The 20,442-nt window shown below is 40.7% G+C and overlaps 1 protein-coding gene across 4 annotated transcripts in view; it reads left to right on the forward strand.

Moving 5' to 3' along the window:
• Positions 1 to 20,442, forward strand: part of MYO5A (myosin VA) — a 193,863-nt gene that overhangs the window by 134,043 nt on the left and 39,378 nt on the right. For all 4 annotated transcript variants that reach the window (XM_082734712.1, XM_082734713.1, XM_082734714.1 and 1 more), the window contains exons 21-25: positions 1,934 to 2,173; positions 3,197 to 3,445; positions 5,606 to 5,699; positions 8,210 to 8,358; positions 12,786 to 12,899. In XM_082734712.1, coding sequence (XP_082590838.1) covers positions 1,934 to 2,173; positions 3,197 to 3,445; positions 5,606 to 5,699; positions 8,210 to 8,358; positions 12,786 to 12,899 — 846 coding nt within the window. The remainder of the gene's footprint in view (positions 1 to 1,933; positions 2,174 to 3,196; positions 3,446 to 5,605; positions 5,700 to 8,209; positions 8,359 to 12,785; positions 12,900 to 20,442) is intronic.

The following is a 20,442-nucleotide window of genomic DNA, read 5'->3' on the forward strand; positions in this document are numbered from 1 at the left end:
GTGACATGTCTCTGGTCACAAGTAGTGAATGGGTTTGTCCAGGTCCTTTTTATGTGTTTATCTTACTTTCTTATTGTGAAATAATTTTATGCAGCAAAGAAAATCGGAAGTTAATGAGGCTTGAATGAGCAAAACACATATAGCTGTGTTTTTGTTTTTTTGTTTAAAGATTTTTATTTATTTATTTATCTGACAGACAGAGATCACAAGCAGGCAGAGAGGCAGGCAGAGGGAGAGGGGGAAGCGGGCTCCCCGCTGAGCAGAGAGCCCGATGCGGGGCTTGATCCCAGGACCCTGGGATCATGACCTGAGCCAAAGGCAGAGGCTCAACCCACTGAGCCACCCAGGCACTCCATATAGCTGTGTTTTGAAGAAAATTTGAAAGCATCTACTCCAGGTCTTTCTGCCCATGCCTTCTGGAGCTCTTTCTCTATAGGCATGAGCTTTCAGGGAGAGGTAAAGCCTTATTAAATTTGACGTTTTAGATACAACAAACTGGTTGCCCTCCTGAGATGTTACCCCTACCTGAGATGTTTTCCTCAGGGATATCTGAACTGGGTTGTGAGGCCTTCAGTGTAGCAGAGGCAGGCTCTGCCCAACTCAGCTCCCAGTGTGACTAGACACGGTTTGGGTAGCACATTAGAGGCTAGCTCATATACAGGCCAGTAGCACCCCATCAGTGCTCCTTCTAGCTCTGTACAGTCCGAGCTTCCCCTTCATGGGATTTGGGCATCCAAAAGGGAGAGCAGGTGCCATTTAATTTCTCTGACTCACTGATGGACATGAGATTGAGAGTGGAAGCTCTAATTATATACTGTTTCCATTTGGCTGAAATTTCAGAAATGGACCAACGTCCGAAGTAACATGGAAAGAAGGAAATGGCATAGGAAAATTGGCATTAATAGCTTTGCCACTGTGTGCTGAGTTTTAAAGTCTGAAAGTGTCTGAAAACCTTCAGTTTTCATCATGGAGTCTTATCCATTTCATCACTAGTCGTCCAGTTAAGGCAAGGGGCTCCCTTGGGATTGTTATGCTCAGTGAGAGCTCGGCCTGCCGGCCTCACTGCAGCTTGATACACACTGACTGGCTGACTGAGCAGAGACTGAAGCCAGCCTTGGCATTAGGAGAGCAGTTGAAAAGGGCAGACTTCAACTGCCAAAGGGACTGTTAAGGTCTCCAACAGACCTATGATTTTTTTATACATACATTATGTATGTATATTACATACATTTAAATATCAGTTCTATCACACAGGTTATTGCATAAAATTATAGATTTAGAAATACCTCAAGGTTTTGCTAATTTAACCTTTCTTAAAGTTCAAGAATTTTTTTTTTAATTCAAGAATTGTTTATCATTTCTGGAAATTCTTTATACAATCCCTTCTTGATGGTCTTTACTGACAAATTCATCTCATAAGGCAACCTTGTTGTTATAAGTTGTTTGTAAGTTTAGGGGAATATCTTTTTTTTTTTAGAAAATACAATAGAAAATCAAAATTAAGATTAGTTCACTTCATCTTTTATTTTCCTTTTAAAGCTCCATCTCTACCACCTTTGAATTTCATAAGTGGATTCCTGCTACATTTGAAATAGCAACAGGAAATTCTCACTAAAATGGCTTTCCTCAAATGTGGCAAATAAGAGTGTCATTTTGTTTGTTTGTTTGTTTGTTTCTGGGGGGAAAGGTGAATAAATCAGTAATAAACTTTGTAGTACCCCTTGTGTCAGCTTCTGCAGTGAGATTACTGGTCATACCTCATGTCTTCAAGCATAGGTTTGTGATACGTAAAATCCAGACAGTACAATACAATGTTTGTATCCTTTCCTTTGGGCGGCATCTGGCTTCTCAGCCCGACGTAGCTGGGTTGATGACGTTGAACCGCTAGTGTGGTCCAGGGTTGGACATTACCTAGATTTCCCTTTCTCCACAGATGCTCCGTGAACACAAAGCAGTTATCATTCAGAAGTGGGTGCGGGGCTGGCTGGCTCGCACGCACTACAGGAGGAGCACGCAAGCCATCATCTACCTCCAGTGCTGCTTCCGGCGGATGATGGCCAAGCGCGAGCTGAAGAAGCTCAAGATCGAGGCCCGCTCCGTGGAGCGCTACAAGAAGCTGCACATCGGCATGGAGAACAAGATCATGCAGCTGCAACGCAAAGTGGATGAGCAGGTGTGTCTTCCTCGGGACCCTGGGGCAGGGGGCTGCCTAAGGGGGGGGCCATGGAATGTGGTCAGCAGTGTCTCCCCTTGGCTTCACTTTTCAGTTGAAGCAAAAACGGTAAAATAATAAAGACAGTAATGTTGTTATGGAAAGAGTGACAAACTCATAGGTAAGACTACACCTGCAAGGACGAAGGGAGGAAATTATTCTGAGAACACAGCCAGATATACAACATTCCAAACCTTTATGACCAAGAGTCATATTGTACTTTGTACTTTATAAATCTCTTCCATCATTATCGTTCATCTGCATAAATTTTAAGGTTCCTTTTACAGATGAGTTGTTTAGCATTGAGATATGGTGCAAGAGGCAGAAAGATGTCCATTCTCCTGAGTAATGTACAGTCTGTTTGCAGGGATAAAATTTTATTTCCTAGAGATAGTTACCAAGTAATATTTTAGCACATACAAATGATACAGTAGTAATTAATAATACATAAATACCGAGGAGGGCAAAAACCCCAAAACCAAAACCAAACAAAACCCAGCAAACAGAATAAAGTGAGATTCATCAAGGAGAAGGAGGAATTCACCTGAGTGGGAAGTGTTTTGAGGTAATAAAGAGATTTGTAAATAACTTGTGATTTTGAGCCCATTTTATCATTTTTCTGAATCACCTGCCTAGCGTATGGCTTTCAGTAGAACACTGATTTATATTCAAAAGCAAGTATAGATTTTTCTATTTCTGGTTTAAGAATCAGGAAATTAAGAATTTACTGTGGTAATTCACCTTGTGATCATGAGAAAATCACATCTATGTTGCTTATGATGTAAAACAGAATTAATTCTACCTGTTCTCTCTTTGTTTCACTTCAAGAGGTATTGATTATAAAGGTTGTGGTTAGTATTTTGGTTAGGTATGTTATCAGTGCTAGGGTGATATAGCATGAATATGATGAATAAATACGGTTTTCTTAAAATACACTTGATGATATATATTCTTATTGTTACTTATATATTTGTGTATAAAAAGAACAAAGATTACAAATGCCTCATGGAGAAACTGACTAACCTGGAGGGAATATACACCTCTGAGACTGAGAAACTACGAAGTGACTTAGAGCGTCTCCAGCTAAGTGAGGAGGAAGCCAAGATTGCTACCGGACGGGTCCTCAGTCTGCAGGAGGAAATTGCCAAGCTCCGGAAAGACCTGGAACAAACTCAGTCAGAGAAAAAATCCATTGAGGAGCGTGCAGATAAATACAAACAGGAAACCGAGCAGGTGGGAACTAGTTTTCATATCCCCATCTACTCTTTTCACAAAGTAAATGTGCTGTCGTCATGACCTGGCCATGTGGCCCAAGGTTGATTTCAGTTGAAGGTGAAGTAAAAATGTCAGTTTGTTTACTGTTCATGATTCGTGTTCTCCAAGCATGTCTCCCACTCAGTGGATGAGTAGTTGTAGGTCTTTTAGTAGAACCTTTTGACTCTAGTAAGAACAGAGGCAAAGCAGTGTTCTAAGAAGAGAATTAATGGCCAAGAACGTACTCCACACTCTTCTTTTTTAAATACAAAGGTCTGGGTGAAGTGTAGGCTCCTTTTTCTCCAAAAGGATTAACATGATTAAGAAGCCAATCAAGCAGTGAAATGTTGCTAGCTGATAGTAGAGATCTTTCTGGAAACCTGTAAGGCTGTGTTGAGAAGTCAGAGTGGGAGAAGTACAAATGTCTGCACACTTGTAGCCAGGAGCCGTGATGCAGATAGAACAGCAACAACAGTGCTTGTGGACTGGTGTTTTTACTTACAAGTTTATATCAATGTTTATACCAAAGCTTCATTAAATACAGAAAATATTACAGTTCTCAAGCAGCACTGCAATGTATTGTTTAAGCAAAATCAAAGTACCTCAACATAAAGCTTACTTGGAAAAAGTGATAGATTTTCATAAATTCCACTAGAATTACCATCTTTAAATTAAAACAGAGTTGACTGTTGGCTATAACTATTGGCAAGACTCTCAATTTCCTGTGCTTTTTCTGTACTGACTTCTGAATAGATTTTTTTTTCAAGATTTTAGTTGTTTGAGAGAGTACATGCCTGGGATGGGGTAAGGGGCAGAGGGAGAGAGAGAGAGAAACAGACTCTCCGCTGAGCATGAAACCTGACTCAGGGCTCAATCTCATAACCCTGAGATCACAACCCGAGACCAAATTGAAAGTCCGACTCTGCACCTACTACACCACCCAGGCGCCCCGTACTGCCTTCTGAATTTTAATAGGGCTCTCTTTCTCTGTCTCTGACCTCCTGAAAACTTTCTCTTTATAATTAAAGCTATTGCTTTAACGTGTGACTCTTGATCTCAGGGTCACAGTTTGAATCCCACATTGGGCATAGAGTTTACTTTAAAAAGAGAGGAAGGAAGGAAGGGAGGGAGGAAAGGACAGAGGGAGGGAAAAAAAGCAAGCTATTACTTAAAGAGTTCCTTGAATTTATGCTTAGAGAAAGGATTTCAAATTTTACTCCACACAAGCACACATTTATGTCAAAGATGAACTAAGTAAACTATCAACTTTGCGAAGTTTACCTTTGGTTTTAATTTTTGCTTCCTGGGAATCCTCATCCAACTGAGAACTAGAAAGTGAAAGGTCAATGTGTTTTATGTGTAGGGTGTGTGTGTGTGTGTGTGTGTGTGTGCGCGCGCGCGCATGCGCTGTGGGCAAAATATACATACACGTAACATAAAATTTACCACTTTGACCATTTTTAAGTGTACAGTTTTGTGACATTTAAGTATTTTCACACTGTTGTAAGGTCAATGCTTAAACATGGAATAAAAGGGCTAGTTTGCAACCCTGTAAAACTCTTAAGAGGAGATGAAAGGGAAATTCTCTTCCACAAGACAGACAGCAGGGAGCTTCAGAAGGAATCCAGTGAATTCCAGAACCAAAATGCCCTCTTCATATATTTCTTAACCTCCTTAATCTCTCTTAATACCTGAATCATCAGTACACTGAAGCTTTTGTTAGGCTTTTGAGGTGAGAAGGCATTTTCATTCTTTCAAGAGCAAATGCTAACTAGGTGCCAGACAGGTGCTAAATGCTCAAGGTACAAAGCAAAACAACAGCAATTTTCTCTATTCTCTAGGAATTGCTGGTCTATTAGGGAAGTAAAAGTCAATAATTTCTAAGGGCTATAAAGAGGTACATCCAAGACATATCAGGGTCCTGTAGGAGAGACACCTAATTGCAAGGAGTTTCCAGGAAGGCTCTCTGGAGGGGTTAATGCTTGAGCCAGGTTAAAAAAAAATGACTAGATGGACCTAGGCAAAGAAATGAAGTGCAGAGATGTGGCGGTAAAGAGGGCCTGTGGTGTGGTCTTTATGTTCAGTATGGGGCGTCCTCTGTCTACTGCAGCCATCTGAGTTGATTGTTTTATTTTATAGCTGGTATCAAGTCTGAAGGAAGAAAATACTTTGCTGAAGCAGGAAAAAGAGACCCTCAATCATCTTATCGTGGAGCAGGCTAAGGAGATGACAGGTAAGACTTATGTGGGTGTAACTTGCCTTACTCCAGCCAAGTTCGGATCAAAGTTTTATATGTTACAACTTTGTTACAACTGCAATGTTTTAAAAAGTTGAGATTGTCAGGGTGCCTGGGTGGCTCAGTGGGTTAAACCTCTGTCTTCAGCTCAAGTCATGATCTCAGGGTCCTGGGATTGAGCCCCACATCGGGCTCTCTGCTCAGCAGGGAGCCTGCTTTCCCCCCAACCCCTGCCTCTCTGCCTATTTGTGATCTTTGTCTGTCAAATAAATAAAATCTTTTAAAAAAAGAAGTAATTAAAAAAAAAAGTTGAGATTGTCATCAGTAAATTTAAGAAGTTCCAAGAGGCAAGCACTGTAAATATTTTGGTTGATTTAGTTGGTGAACTTGTAAATCTGGTCTTTCTATGCACAAATGTGAATTCATGTGTGGTCAATATCCTATGTAATTTTTTAAAAAAATTAATTTTGTTCTGCATGTATGGTTTATTAGTTATGACTTATAAGATTCTATTGAATTAGGAAGAAATCGTGAGCTAACGTGTATGTGTCTATATGTATTTATTTATTTATTGCTAAACCAATGGATATTATTCTCCCAAGATCAGTTACTCTTTTCCACCTAAAATAAAAAGGCAAGTCTAATTTTTTGAGTAGAGAACTAACTAGATGTGAACATTTATTCTATTAGCTATTTGTGAGATAGGTAAGAATGATGGTAATTTACAAGGAGTATACACGTATATAAATGCGGGCTAAGAAGATATGGGTTGAAGCTATAGAAATTGGTGGGGGAGACAAAGTGAAAGAGATGGATTGGAGTGAGGATATAGTAAATGAAGAGAATCACCAGAATGTTATCCTTTTTGATATGGTATTCAAAAAAGGAGTAACAATTTTCTAAAGTATTGAGATGATGTATTATGACAATAATGGTGTATTACTACTGTTGAGGAAACTGAGGGAGAAAAGTACCTATTTTTGAGTAAAATTAATGAGATCAGTTGTTAGAGTGTTAAATTTTAGATGTCAGCTAAGATGTGCTGAAAACAAATTGAGATTAAAGATTAGAGACAGGAAGAAATAGGCCTTAAGGTATCCATTAAAGCTATGATGATAAGATAACCCCTTGTGCTTTTCCCTCCACTATGTCTTCCCTCCCAGTTAAAGGGCATATTGTAAAGGAAAGAGAAGAAATCCAGAATTAAGCCTTATAGGGTAACTACAAGTAAAGGATAAGGTGAAGAAAAGAAACTAGAAAAAAAAAAAGTTGATAGGGGATATTAAAAACAGTCACTAAAGATATGGACAGAAGGCTGCTAGGATGCAGAATGTGATGGAAAGATCCAGAATGACAAGAATACTTGAAACTGGATGAGAAGAACAAAGAACTAACATGAGATTTGCCTAGGGAAGATTTCTTAGTAGCCTTAGGCAGCTTCTGCAAATTGGTAAGACCAATTCTGCAAATTGGTAAGAATAAAAGGAAATTTATGGAATGTGCTAGGGAGGAGAAATTCTTTCATTCCTTCACTCACACATTATGAAAGCCCTACACTAGGGAAGCACTGTGGCACCAGGGAAGCAGTTGTGACAGGACACTTGGAGCCCTCACCCTTATGGAGCTACAAGAGAAAGAGATGGTGAAGCAGTTGGAGCAGGCAAGGAAGGCTAAGATTTAGCCATGAAACATGAGAATAAAATGGGCCATGTAAATGTTAGGAAGCTTAATATTTATAAATGTGACTGGTTGGCTTATTTAGGTGAAACATACAGCTGAGATCTGAGGCTGTTTACTTTGCTTTATCTGCAGTCAGGAGCTCATCTCCTATCCCCAGATGACGTCCCAGGCAAATGTGAGCCACTAGCAACAGAGACAGCAGAGCGGGGTGGTAAATGGAAAGGTTGAGGTACCCCCGGCAACACACAAGAGATGTGACACAGATGGCCAGGCATGGGGGTCTTATCTGGTTAGAAATGGGGGAGTGATAGGACTGTGGAGGGTCAACATGCTGGAAATATTGTAAGATCCCAGCCTAGAGAGTGAGGTGAGCAGAGCGTTGACATAGGACATGGACAGCTGGGTTCGCTGAGAAGTCACTGCTTCCTCAGAGATCTGAGGAGTATCTCTGACTTTTTGACAGAGTACACTAATTTGGACAAAAGAATTTTATGATAGCCTGAAACAGAATATTGGAATAAAGAATATTTTAGTTACTAAACAATGCCTGGTGAAAGTTTATCAAGGATGTGCTATAACCAGTGAATGATCTAGTGGCACTGAATCCTTAGTACATGGAAGAACTCAGTAGATGATTGTTGTTATTCACAAACTTTTTTTTTTTTTGTCATATTTGCTCTTTCCCTACATTCACTAAGATACTCTTCATAGTTCTTGGCGCTAGAAGTAAAACACTTTGCAGAGAAACTGGAAGTCAGTGAACATGTTTGTCCTCTTGAATTCTGGAGAGCCATCTTTGTTATGCTTTCCCCTCTTCTTTCTTTCAGAGACTATGGAGAAGAAGTTAGTAGAAGAAACGAAACAACTGGAACTCGATCTTAATGATGAGAGGCTGAGATACCAGAACCTTCTGAATGAGTTCAGTCGCTTAGAAGAACGATATGATGACCTCAAGGAAGAGATGACTCTGATGGTGGTGAGTCAAACACTTGCTTCTTTGAAAATGAAAATATTTAAGCACATACAAAAGCAGAACAGTGGAATGAATCCCATGTACTCCACGTACTCATGATCAAATTCCAAAACGGCCAACACATTTCTACCCCTACTCTACCCTCCTTTGCACATTGTCCAATGGTTTGAGTTGTTGTAAAGCAAATCCTGCAAATCATCTAACTTTATTTGTGAATACTTTGTAAAGTCAAACACTTTAAAGACTGGGCCATATAGTTTGTCGTACATACTGGGTGACTTCATGTAAAATTTTCATATAAAACAAATATTTATATAATTGAGTATTTACTGGTTGTTGTGATTGCAAAGATAGATTCCTACAAAAAGAAAATTCAGTCTCTATTTTTACAAATTATCTTATCTATTTCAAGAACTCTTCTCCATCTACCAACATACCTCTTGTACTTTTAATAGTTCTACACAGTCTCTCTGTTCTACTTATCCTACTGTCAGGAGACAAAGTGTTCTCTAGCTCTCTTGTTCCCTATAAGTATCAGCCTTGAGGGTAACCTCATGGTACAAATGGCTAGAAATGCTTTGAAATATCTCTTATAAAAACAAGATAATTTGAGATCTGTGGCATAGAATATTTGGTTCAAATTTTGCTTCTATCTGGATCCTTTGACAACGTTTTTAAAAATGTAACATTTAAAAAGTCAAAATGAAGGAGATTATGTAACACAAATGAAATCAATTTGTCACTTGGAAGAGAGAAAACCTGGTCTCAAAGAGGTTAATTTAAATGCCACAGTTGGACTGTTATTTCAAACCTTGCTACTCTATCTGTAGCAATGATTTTTATGTGACATAACGAAATTAGAAATAAGAGTAGGTCACCGTTACTCTTACTGACAAACCAGAAGGACAAATCAGTAGGTCTTGTCTCCCTTGATCTCCTTGCTGCACTTGGCCTTGTTGAAATCTTTCCTCCTTCACATTCTCCCATTTTTAGCTTTCTTTGTTGGAGTCCTTTTCTTCTGTACTGGAATATCATGCTCCCCAGAGTTCCATTCTTGGATGTATTTTAATTCTATTTACTGAATAACTATGCCAACATTTGTGGTGAATCTATGCTTTGATTATAGTTAGAGCTAAGTTTTGTGTCCTACAAGGTGTTTCGAGATACTTGGGATATTAAGAAGTGGCATTGGGAAAAGAAATGATCAGGGTCATATAAATGTAGGAATTACTAGTTGAAACTAAGAGATTGTTTTTCCTATAGAATTTCCTGGATTCTTTAATACTGCATGCCTGGTTTAAAAAAAAAATACTGCATTCCTTGGGAACCTCAGAAAATAAAATGAGAGAAGCATGTGCCATGTAGTCATCACTTTCTGAGCACATTCCGGGAAATATCTGTGAGGTTAATGGGTCTCCTTCTTAGAGAGGTAGCTGTGTCTAGAAAAGACCCTCCAGCAGTAATGGCCATCCTCCAGCAACTTAGCAGGGCTGTTCTTTCCCACTGGGTAAGTCTCTGCCTGCTAGCCATTCTGTCCCCAGCAATGTTGTGGAAAAAAGATGTAATCAAGTTCCGGGTGCAGCTCAGCAGCTTGATTTCTGATTTCTCAGCCTATAATCCTCTCCCCAGTGTGCCTGTGACTCATTGTCATTCCTCTTGGTTGACAAAATGGGCAGAGGGAGGGAAAAGGAAAATAGCAGAGGAAGGAAGATCAGAGTCTGCTTGCTTCCTACTGCTTGAGACCAGCTCTTCAGTAAGTCTCCTTTCCCAGCTCCAGACACAGCCAAGATTGCAGTCTTTAAGAAGATGTTTGCCAAGAATTGCAGAGAATTAAAAAATGGACTTTATAATTTAGGATTAATTAAATAATAGCAATATCTTATTTTAATGTGTAGGTAGAAGCTTCACAACTGACAGATGGGTACTTGGCTCATATTTCATTGAGGCTGTTCTGCAGATGGAGCCATCACGGCCACAGTGCTTAGGAAGCCTTAGTGGTAAACGGAGTCCTCAAATAGATGGCAGGAGACTTTGGGGAGGGGAACTGATAGACTGCTGCAGGACCTCTGGGGATCTGTGTAGTAACACCGGGGCCAAAGTTCACACCACTGATTACCAGGGTCTAGATTTGTTGGCCCTGATACCAGGAAGTGCTGTGGATTTTCCTCCAGGGACATTCAGTTGTGGAGTAGAGGCAAGGAAGACGACACTAAATCCAGGGCCAAGGAGATTCAAGCAGACACTGAAACAGCAATGAGGCAATGGAACGCAGGCTTGTAAAGTGTTGCATGATTCATCCCCAATAAGGAGGGAGTCCAGCGTGTCAACAATGGGGTCATTAACCTTGACAAGAGTAAAACAGAAAAGAAGGAATTGTTGGAGACATGACAGATTAAAAGAGGACGGATGGGATACAGATCTTGAAGGAGCACTTGATGATCAAGTAGGATGTTTGTCCTTGTAATTGAACAGCATATGAGTTAAAAACATGGGGAACAAGGCCAGACATAGGGGAGTTGTCACCTTACTGTCACCGTACTGCAGGGTCCTAACAGTGATGGAGCATCTGTTTACATGAGTTGAATCCTTGTTATATGCCAAGCAATATGCTAACTCTTTACTTGCATTATCCTATTTAATCTTCACATAAACCCGATTAGGCAGATAATACTATTATTCACCTTTTCCTGATGATGAAAGTGAGGCCTGGAGAAGCTGGAGAAGGGGCACATAAATGGCAGACCTGGAATTCCTACCCAGCTCCCTCTTACTTCAGACCCAGAGCATTTAACCACTGCCTTGTATCCAGAAGTTACATTAAATAGTGAATATGCAGTGTTGCCTCTATTTAAACCTTAAGGTATTTGTTGTTTAGTGACACACACCTGAGGGAAAATAGAGGTCTCACTCATCTTTAATAAGCTTATCAAAAAGCCTTTGTCCAGGTATTTCTGAGGACCTATCTGTTTCTCTTAATGATACAACTAATTTATTAATATTCACCTTCTCATACAACTGTTGGCTAGGAAATTTGTGTGAGGTTGTTTGTGTACGTACACAGTAAATCCAAGTGCCCTTGACTTTATGTGGGGTGACTGTTCCTTTTAGTGTGTACCCTAGCTTCTAGGTAATTTCAGAAGTTCCAGGGTTCTTGGGTCTTCCTTATGCACTGGAATACAGGTTGGGGTGGCAGGCTTTCATCTGGCCCTGGATGCTGGCTTTCCTTTGGTCATATGGCTTGCTCTGCTCTGTAAGCTGGACATGGGAGAGAAAGAGGCAGAGAAGCTCTTTGAGACTCTGGCTCTTCCTGTGGCTGGGGGGGAAGAGTAAAGGAAATTGGACAGGTCAGAAAAGCTTCCACATGTCCTTCTGAAGCTCCCAGAGCCAGTAACCCTGTGAGATGCAGATCACTGAAACTTTCCACCTCTTCTGCAGGGGGTACCTAGGAGTGAGGGGCACAAAATTCAGCTTTTTTATTGCTTCTCTCTTCAAGTCATTCTCTAACCACCTCTCCTACAGACAGGGCAGACTGCAATTGTTTAATTTCTCTGTTTTCCATAAGCATTCTGAACGCTAATCTCATAGTTACCACATGTCATAGAAATGTTACCTGAACTCCTGAATTAATAACCCCAGGATGTCAGAGGGTTCCTTTCCTGCATGGCTCATCCTTTCCACTGCTGAATCCTGAGATTCAACTTCATATACAAAAGTGACAGAAATTATAGTCACCTGTGTAGAACCCCTTTCCTTTTTTCCATTTGTGCTCAAATACAATGGAGTAAAAATGATGATGCTATCATTAAACATATTTCTTGAACTTTTTACTAAGTTTTATTTAATTGCAACACTGAAGTCAATGTTTGATTGCTAAGGCATTATACCTACACTTCACCCAGTGTGACTGGCCACTCACAACTTAAGAAATCCAAAGCAGGGGCTCCTGGGTGGCTCATTGGGTTAAGCATCTGACTTTGGTTCAGGTCATGATCTCAGGGTCCTGGGATCAAGCCCTGTGTCAGGCTCCCTGCTCAGCAAGGAGTCTGCTTACCCCTCTCCCTTTGCCCCTAATCCTTCTCATGTCTCTCTTCTCTCTCTCTCTCTCTCTCTCTCTCAAATAAATAAATAAATGAAATTTAAAAACAAAACAAACAACTCAAAGGGGACTCTGCTAATAATCATAGATAATTTTTGTTTGAGCATTTGGTTTTGTGACTTTTCTTGTTGTGCCCTACTGGTGCATCTTTCTCTCTGAGGAGCTCAGAAAGTGACCCTTTTGTGAGGGTTTGTTAAGGACAACATGGAACACACTGGGCATGAGAATAGCAAGTCAGTGAATGGGGATTAGAACCAAGTTGAGGTGAGTGCTGTTTTACTATACCTGGTTTAATTATATTATGTTAACTATACGTGGTTTATCTGCCTTGCAGAATGTGCCCAAGCCTGGACACAAGAGAACAGACTCCACCCATAGCAGCAATGAGTCCGAATACACCTTTAGCTCTGAAATTGCAGAAACCGAAGATATGCCATTGAGGACAGAGGTACATTTTAGATGCCTGTCACTACAAGTAGGATGTGACCCTGCTGTTCAGAGAGAACATTTCTACTGCAGAACAGAGCTCATTTGCCTATAAATGTAACAGTTGTTTCAAACTCTTTATATTTCGTAAGTGATTAATGGGTGCTTAATTAGCTTATTAATTATTACTTATATTTTCTTATATGTACATATATATTTATTATAGATGTTTTTTGATCAATAGACATTTTAATTTTTAATGTAATTCTGAGAACCAGATTTTCACTTTTGTAGTTTTAACATACCCCATTACAAAAAAACACAGCCTGTTATGAATTTCAGACTGGGGCAGATTATTTTAATAATAAGTCTTTTGTCCTTGAATATTATAAATAACCAATGCCCAAGAGTTTAGCAAGACTACTGTCTCCGCTTGATGACATTTTACCAATGTAATTTTTGTCCACAAAAATGTAAGAAAATAGCTCATAAATCTGCCTTAGTGTTTGTGTTATGTGGTATGAAACCAAAATAGCACATACTGTAACTCCAAGAGTACAGTGACTTTAAGTTAGATTGTTCCCAAACCAATTCTCAGATCTTCTTTTCAAACATGCTATTAGTTTCACTAACGCATAATTCAGGCACTACTCTTCTATTTTTATATCATATTCTGAGAAAATGGCCAAGTCAGAAATAGACTGCTTCTGGCAGAACAGCCAAAGAAAACTGAATGATTCTTTCCTTTCTTGTCTTAGTTTTACTCGGGAATGAAGAGTTTCTGCCATCTCGTTCTCGTTCTGTTCATTTTTAGGAAAAGTATCATATAGTTGGAATCATACATACAAGAACCCTAAGTTAACTTATCCAAGGTCACAGCGTGTAAGTAGCTGAGCCAGTATTCTAACCGAGGCTGTTTGAAACCTCATGCTCTGTCTGCTTCCTTGCATCCGGTCATTTTACACTGGTTCTCCAGTCCGTTTCTCTCTGTAGCTAACGTTAGCTTGCAGACTACTGGTGGAGCAGGATGGCCACTGTACAGTGGGATGGAGGTGCCAGTCATTCACTGCTGCGTAACAAACCATCCCAAACTTCAGTGGTTTCAAACCACAGCAATTTATTCATGTTCACATTCTGAATTCTGACTGGGAGGTTCTCCTGCTGCACATGGGATGCGCCTCCCTGTATCTCAGCCCAAGGAAGAGGACCTTGGGTCTCTGCAAGCAACTTCTCTGTTCAGTGGCATGGTGAATGCACTCAGACAGTGTAAGAGCAAAAAATGCCAGGTCTTGTGGGGCCAGGCCCAGAACCAGCTCTGTGTCAGTTCTGCCACATTCTAGGTCATAGCAAATTACCAGGCCATCCCAGACTCCGTGGAAAGGGGGTAGACCTCATTTCTTGATAGGTGAAAAGACATTTGCATTGAGAGCCATCCCTGGTGACCATCTTTGGAGACCACCACAAAGTTAGACTTTGAAGGTTTCAGAATTACAACCTCTAGTGAATTTAGAGCCTCCAGTGGATCTAACAGTTTTAGGATTGCATCCAGTAGGTCTTCATGGGATACTCACTCCCAGCAATCCGAGGGAAGCATGTCTACATATTGTCGGTGCCCGTGTAACACAGCTTGAGCAGCTCCTGCTAGGGCCCGGAAAGCTGTGGCAGAACGGGCTATGTCCGCTGCAGGTTATTTTGTATTAAAATCAGGACAAAGAGACTTATTCATAGGTTTGATTGAGGACATTACGTTTTCAACATCAAAAACTCTTCTGTGCTTTACCTAATTTTTACTAGTAAGTGTATTTGTCAGTGTCTCTACTCTTTTCAAGTTTGTCCAAATTCTTAGATTTGAGGGGAGAGTTAACCTTCTTGTTTCTAATTCTCACCTGTATTTCTGCTGACTTTTCTCAAATTAAGAGTTAGTTTAGGGGCACCTGGGTGACTTAGTTGGTTAAACATCCAACACTTGATCTCTGCTTAGGTATTATCTCAAGATTGTGGTTTAAGCCCCTTGATGGGTCCCACTCTGGGCGAAGAAACTACTTAAAAAAAAGAGAGAGAGCTTAGAGTGGGATTCAGTATCTTGCTCATCTGTTTTGAATAATGAAGAATGAACTGTGCGAGGGCGCAGGCAGGTCTGGAGTGTTGTGTATTGTCCTTCACATGCACTAACCATCAGCAGTGGGTCATACACCTGGAAGTCTCTCAGGAATGGGAAAGGCTTTTCACTTAAACCAGTCATTTTCCTCCTTGTGACTAAGTGCATGTGTCTGAAATGTGGCCGGCTCTGGTTAGAAGGGTTGTCTTGGCCACTGGACAGACTATAATAACTTTCGTCCTTGGAACTGAGTCCATAGCCAGAGCCTCATTCGCTCTGTGCCTCAGTTTCCTCGTCTGTGAAGTGAGAGGCTATGATTATTATCTGACTTCAGAGTGGTGTTTTGAAGATCGAGCTAATTCCTATAAAGTACATATAACAGTGTTTGATACATAGTAAGTGTCCAATAAATCCATGTTTTTGTTCTAATAAACAGGTTTCCAGAGATTGTCCTATAATTTTGATTGGGTGTGGTTAGGACCAGAAAGATAAAAATCTGTAAAACTGGTAATAGAAAAAGAGAAATTGATGATCAGAAGGGAAGTTGGGTGGGAGAGGAGTATCAGACTAAGACAATGGCTGTGAACTTGCAGTTCTGATTCCTTTTGACTTCCAGGTTTGTGTTTCTCCCTGCAAGTGCTTCTGCAACAGCCAGGTTTACAGATTGCCCCTAACGAAGTAAAGGAGCACCTCTTACTTTATGTAGTATTCCCAAGTAGCTCCTTCAGACTCTGGTGCCAGGAAAATAATGGGCTTCCTCTTGGTTATGAGTTGATTTTTTTTAAAATTTAAAATAGGAGTTTTTCAGACTGTTTTGAAACACAGAATTCCAACCTCAGACATGTAATAACAGCAAAATTGGATAGAAAAAAGAACTGATGTCTTTCTAGCTTTGCCAAACCTGTGATTTGTTGTTCACAAGTCACACTGGCACCTGCATGGCTGTTTCCGTCTGGAGAAGTCACCTGCCAGCTCCACCTGCTGTGCAGCCCTCCCATGCCCACAGCACCTCAGGGTCCAAGCATTCTTTTGAAAGCTTTGCTTCTCTCTGCTCTGTCATGCACCTTTCTTAGTAGCCATCAGCTCATTATCGCAGCTCTGCTTCTGCCCCTGAGCTTCCTCACATCCATGAAAGCCAGGGAAAGGGTCACCACAACCTCCTCAGCTGTTGTTAACAGTAATTCCAGAAAGACTGCAGACCTATGCTGGTAATTTTGTGAATACATTCTCTTGTCTTCTGGCTTTTCCTCAGATGAGAGACCAGGATTTTTTAGGTCAGTTTCAAAGCTTCACTCTCTTAGAAAAGGACTGGATGATAAAGTCCCTTCTTCTTCTTTTTTTTTTTTTTTAAAGACTTAATTAATTTATTTGACAGAGAGATCACAAGTTGACAGAGAGGCAGACAGTGGGGGGCGGGTTAGGGAGGAAATCAGGCTCCCTGCTGAGCAGAGAGCCCAATGTGGGGCTTGATCCCAGAACCCTGAGATCATGACCTGGGCTAAAGGCAGAGGCTTAACCCACTGATCCAGGTGCCCCAATAAAGTCCCTTCTAAGGAAGGAAAGGAAAGCAAAACCCCAGAAACTTCTTTGAGCCAGATGGTCCTATCTTCCTTCTTGCTCATGTGGCACAGAGAAGACCAATGCTATCTCTCTGACTAGATACATCATTACAGATAAGAATGGACACCGTGCAAAGCACTCTTAAATTGTTACCAGTCCTTATGCCTAAGCAATTTTGCAGTTGTCAGATAATATTTTTTTTTATTCTTCCATCTCTGTAGAATTTTGTTTTTATCTAGTAATCAACTAATTCTTTATGCAGTATTTGCTAATATCTAAAAAGTTACCCCATCCCATTTTTAAATTTAAGAAAAAAATTTTTTTTCTTTTTTAGAGAGAAAATGAGTGAGCACCAGTCTGGGCAGGGTGAGGGGAAGAGGGAGAGAGAGAAAGAACCATAATCAGGCTCCACAGCCAACATGGAGCCCAACACCCCAGCTCAATCTCACAACCCTGAGATCTCATGATCTAAGCCAAAATCAAGAGTTGGACATTTAAACTACCAAGCCATGCAGGCGCCCCACCCTGATCCATTTAAATGAGAAGATTCCTTTTAAACAAAAATGCCCATTCAAGATTGATAGGGATGATTCCCAAATGATGATATCTTAAGTACAATGAAGGAAGTTAGGAGGTGAAGTCTTATATTACAGTGTAAAGAAAGATAAAGTAATTAAAATTTTCAGGGACATATTCATCATTAATGGATGAACAAACATTAAAAACACATGAATGGAATGTTTACATTGTAAATAAGCTAAAATACAAGTATTTGTGGGATTATAGAAATGAGTTTTTATAGAAATGAAAATCTATAGTAATTTCACATTCAGGCAGGATATTATGTCTGTTCTGTCAGTCAGGACAGACTTTTTTCTTTTTTTTTTTTTTTTTAATGTCATATTAGTTACCACACAGTAATCAGGAAAGACTCTATGTAGAAGATCATATATTTAAACTTTTTCTTATTCTTGAACATTATAGGACTGGATAGTTAGAAAAAGTCAAGGTCTAACTAGTCTGTGGGTAAATGATATCCTACAGATAAATGCCCCACTTCTTAGTTTAACTGATTCTTCTTCAATATTTTCTTAAAACTAGAGTAACATTTAATTCGGCACTCCTAAGAATTCACAAAAGATAGCTAGGCTCCTGGGTGGCTCAGTCATTAAGCTTTTGCCTTCGCTCAGGTAATGATCCCAGAGTTCTGGGACTGAGCCCTGCATCCGGCTCAATGCTCAGCAGGAAGCCTGCTTCACCCTTTCCCACTCCCCCTGCTTGTGTTCCCACTCTCGCTCTCTGTCAAATAAATAAATAAAAATCTTAAAAAAAAAAAACCCTAAAGATAGTTAATAAATATATAAAAAAAAGAATTCAACCTCAATAAAAGGCAAAGAAATGTAAATTAAAACTATATTTGCTGATGGATGTGGTGATGTCGTGTTCTCCCGGGCCGGGCCTAAGCCACGTCAGACGAGGGACGGACATTCATGGTGAATGGGACCGTGCTTCTCGCTCTGCCCGCGGGTCCCTCGCTCCTCCTCTTCTGCCCCCCGCTGTCGTGGGTGGTGTAGGGGGGAAGGGTGCGGGGGGGGGTGTGTGGGCTCCGGCCCGACTCTACTTTCCCACGGTTTCCGCCTCAGGGCGCCGGTGGGCGTGGGGCCCTCTGACGCAGCGGACACTTTCATTTGCCTCTCTTGGCGTCTTGTGGAGTGAGCGGCCCTCCCCGTGGCGGGGAGGGCTGTCCCCATGCCGCGCTGCTCACCACCTGGGCGTGCTGAGTGCGTGGTGCCTGGCCCTCTGTGGTGCCCCTGGAGCGTTCCAGGTTGTTTCAGGTGCCTGAGGCCGAGCGGTGGCGTCGTTTCCCATTCCCAGCGACCCCCTCGGGCTGCCGCTGTCGGTGGTGTGTCCGAAGAGCGGGTGGTGGAGCCGGTAAGGGAGGCCCAACCCGCCCCCCTCTATGTGGGTGCGGGCGCCTCGTCGTCCCCTGGCGCGCGTCGTGCCAGGGGTGTGTGTGGACAGGACTTGGTGGGGCGTGTGAGTGACCGTGCGCTTGGCCAGCCGAGGGCTGCTGCTGTTTTGCCCAGCAAGCTGTGCCCGTCTCCACTCCTCTCGTGGCATTTTTTTTTAATTAAAAAAAAAATTAAAACTATAATTAAATATACTTTTGGTCTATCAATTAAGCCATTTAAAAACATAACAGTCGTTGTTGTAGGCAAGGTGGTAGTTGCTTGATGGAAGTATAAACTAATTTAGCAGACTTAAAAACATTAATATTTAGGTATTTGTCACTAGGATATTTATTTTAGTGTATTTCAATAGCAAAAAATAAGAAACAACTTCAGTGTCCATCGGTAAGATAGGTAATAGCTAAGCAAATGATGGTGCGCATGTTACTATAGCTATTAAAAATTATGGTTTCAGGGACGCCTGGGTGGCTCAGTTGGTTAAGCAGCTGCCTTCGGCTCAGGTCATGATCCCAGCGTCCTGGGATCGAGTCCCACATCGGGCTCCTTGCTCGGCAGGTAGCCTGCTTCTCCCTCTGCCTCTGCCTGCCATTCTGTCTACCTATGCTCGCTGTCTCTCTGATAAATAAATAAAATCTTTTAAAAAAATTATGTTTCAAATACATCATAAATTTGGAAAACATTGGTGGTACAATGCCAAATTTAAAAAACAATACAAAATTATAATGAAAATATTCCAATTACTTAAATCTATAGAAAAAAGACTTGACAAAAATTATAAGTTTTCTCTGGAGAAGTGATTATGGTTTTATTTTTCTTCTTTGTACTTATTTCCTAAACTTTCTGTAAAAGCTTATTTTGGGGGCTGCCTGGGTGGCTCAGTTGGTTAAGTGTCCAACTCTTGATTTCAGCTCAGGTCATGATATCAAAGTTGTGAGATTGGGCCCCACATTTGGGCTCCACATTGGATATGGAGCCTGCTTAAGATTCCCTCTCTTTCTCCCCCTCTGCCGTTCCTCCTCCCCTCTCTTAAAAAGAAAAAAAAGTTTATTTTGCTTTTGTATCTGAATAAAGTCTTTTAAAAAATTGACAATTTGATGTATAAGACACACTAATCAGTTAAGAATTATACTTTGACTGGGACACCTAGGTGGTTCAGTTGGTTAAGTGTCTGCCTTCCACCTAGGTCATGATCCCAGGGTCCTGGGATTGAGTCCTGCATCCAGCTCCTTTCTCAATGGTGAAGCTGCTTCTCCCTCTGCCTGCGGGTCCTCCTGCTCATACTCTTGTTCTCTTTCTCTTTTTTTCTGAAAAATAAGTAACATGTTAAAAATATATATATACTTTGTCCATCTAATTAAGTTATTGTTAGTTCTCTCTCTTTCTAACTAAAACAAAGAGACTCTTTATCATCTCCATTAAATCTAATGACACAATTCTCTTCTTACCTCATAAAAGTTCAAATCCGAAGTCAACAAGGTAGAACACTTTTGGCAGTCTCAGAACTTCCATGATGGTGGTTACTCTTTCCATTTATTCAGCTTTAATTAGTCTATCTTTATTTACACTAGTAGCTCTCACTGTGATTCTGTTCTAGAAGCAACTGACATACTTTTCAGATGCTCTTAGGTTATCTTTCACTTTATTAACATTTATTAATGTTTTAGTTTTCCAGTTTCTTCTCTGTGATCTCAATATATTTATGCTGGCACTTCACCATTTCAAAAATTATTTTTCTTGAATAGAAAAGTAGTCCATGCTCATTGTAAACAATTCAAATATAGAATGTGTAAAGGAGAAAATGAAACTTTCCCATAGTATCTCCCATTCCCCCAAGATAACCACCGATGGCCTCTAGATTTCTGTATGCCATGTTCTAGGTATATTTAACTGTCATGTGCAGGGACATTTGGGTGGCTTAGTTGGTTAAGTCACTGCCT

Source organism: Mustela nivalis, assembly GCF_964662115.1.
Source record: "Mustela nivalis genome assembly, chromosome: 6".
NCBI classification, from domain to species: domain Eukaryota; kingdom Metazoa; phylum Chordata; class Mammalia; order Carnivora; family Mustelidae; genus Mustela; species Mustela nivalis.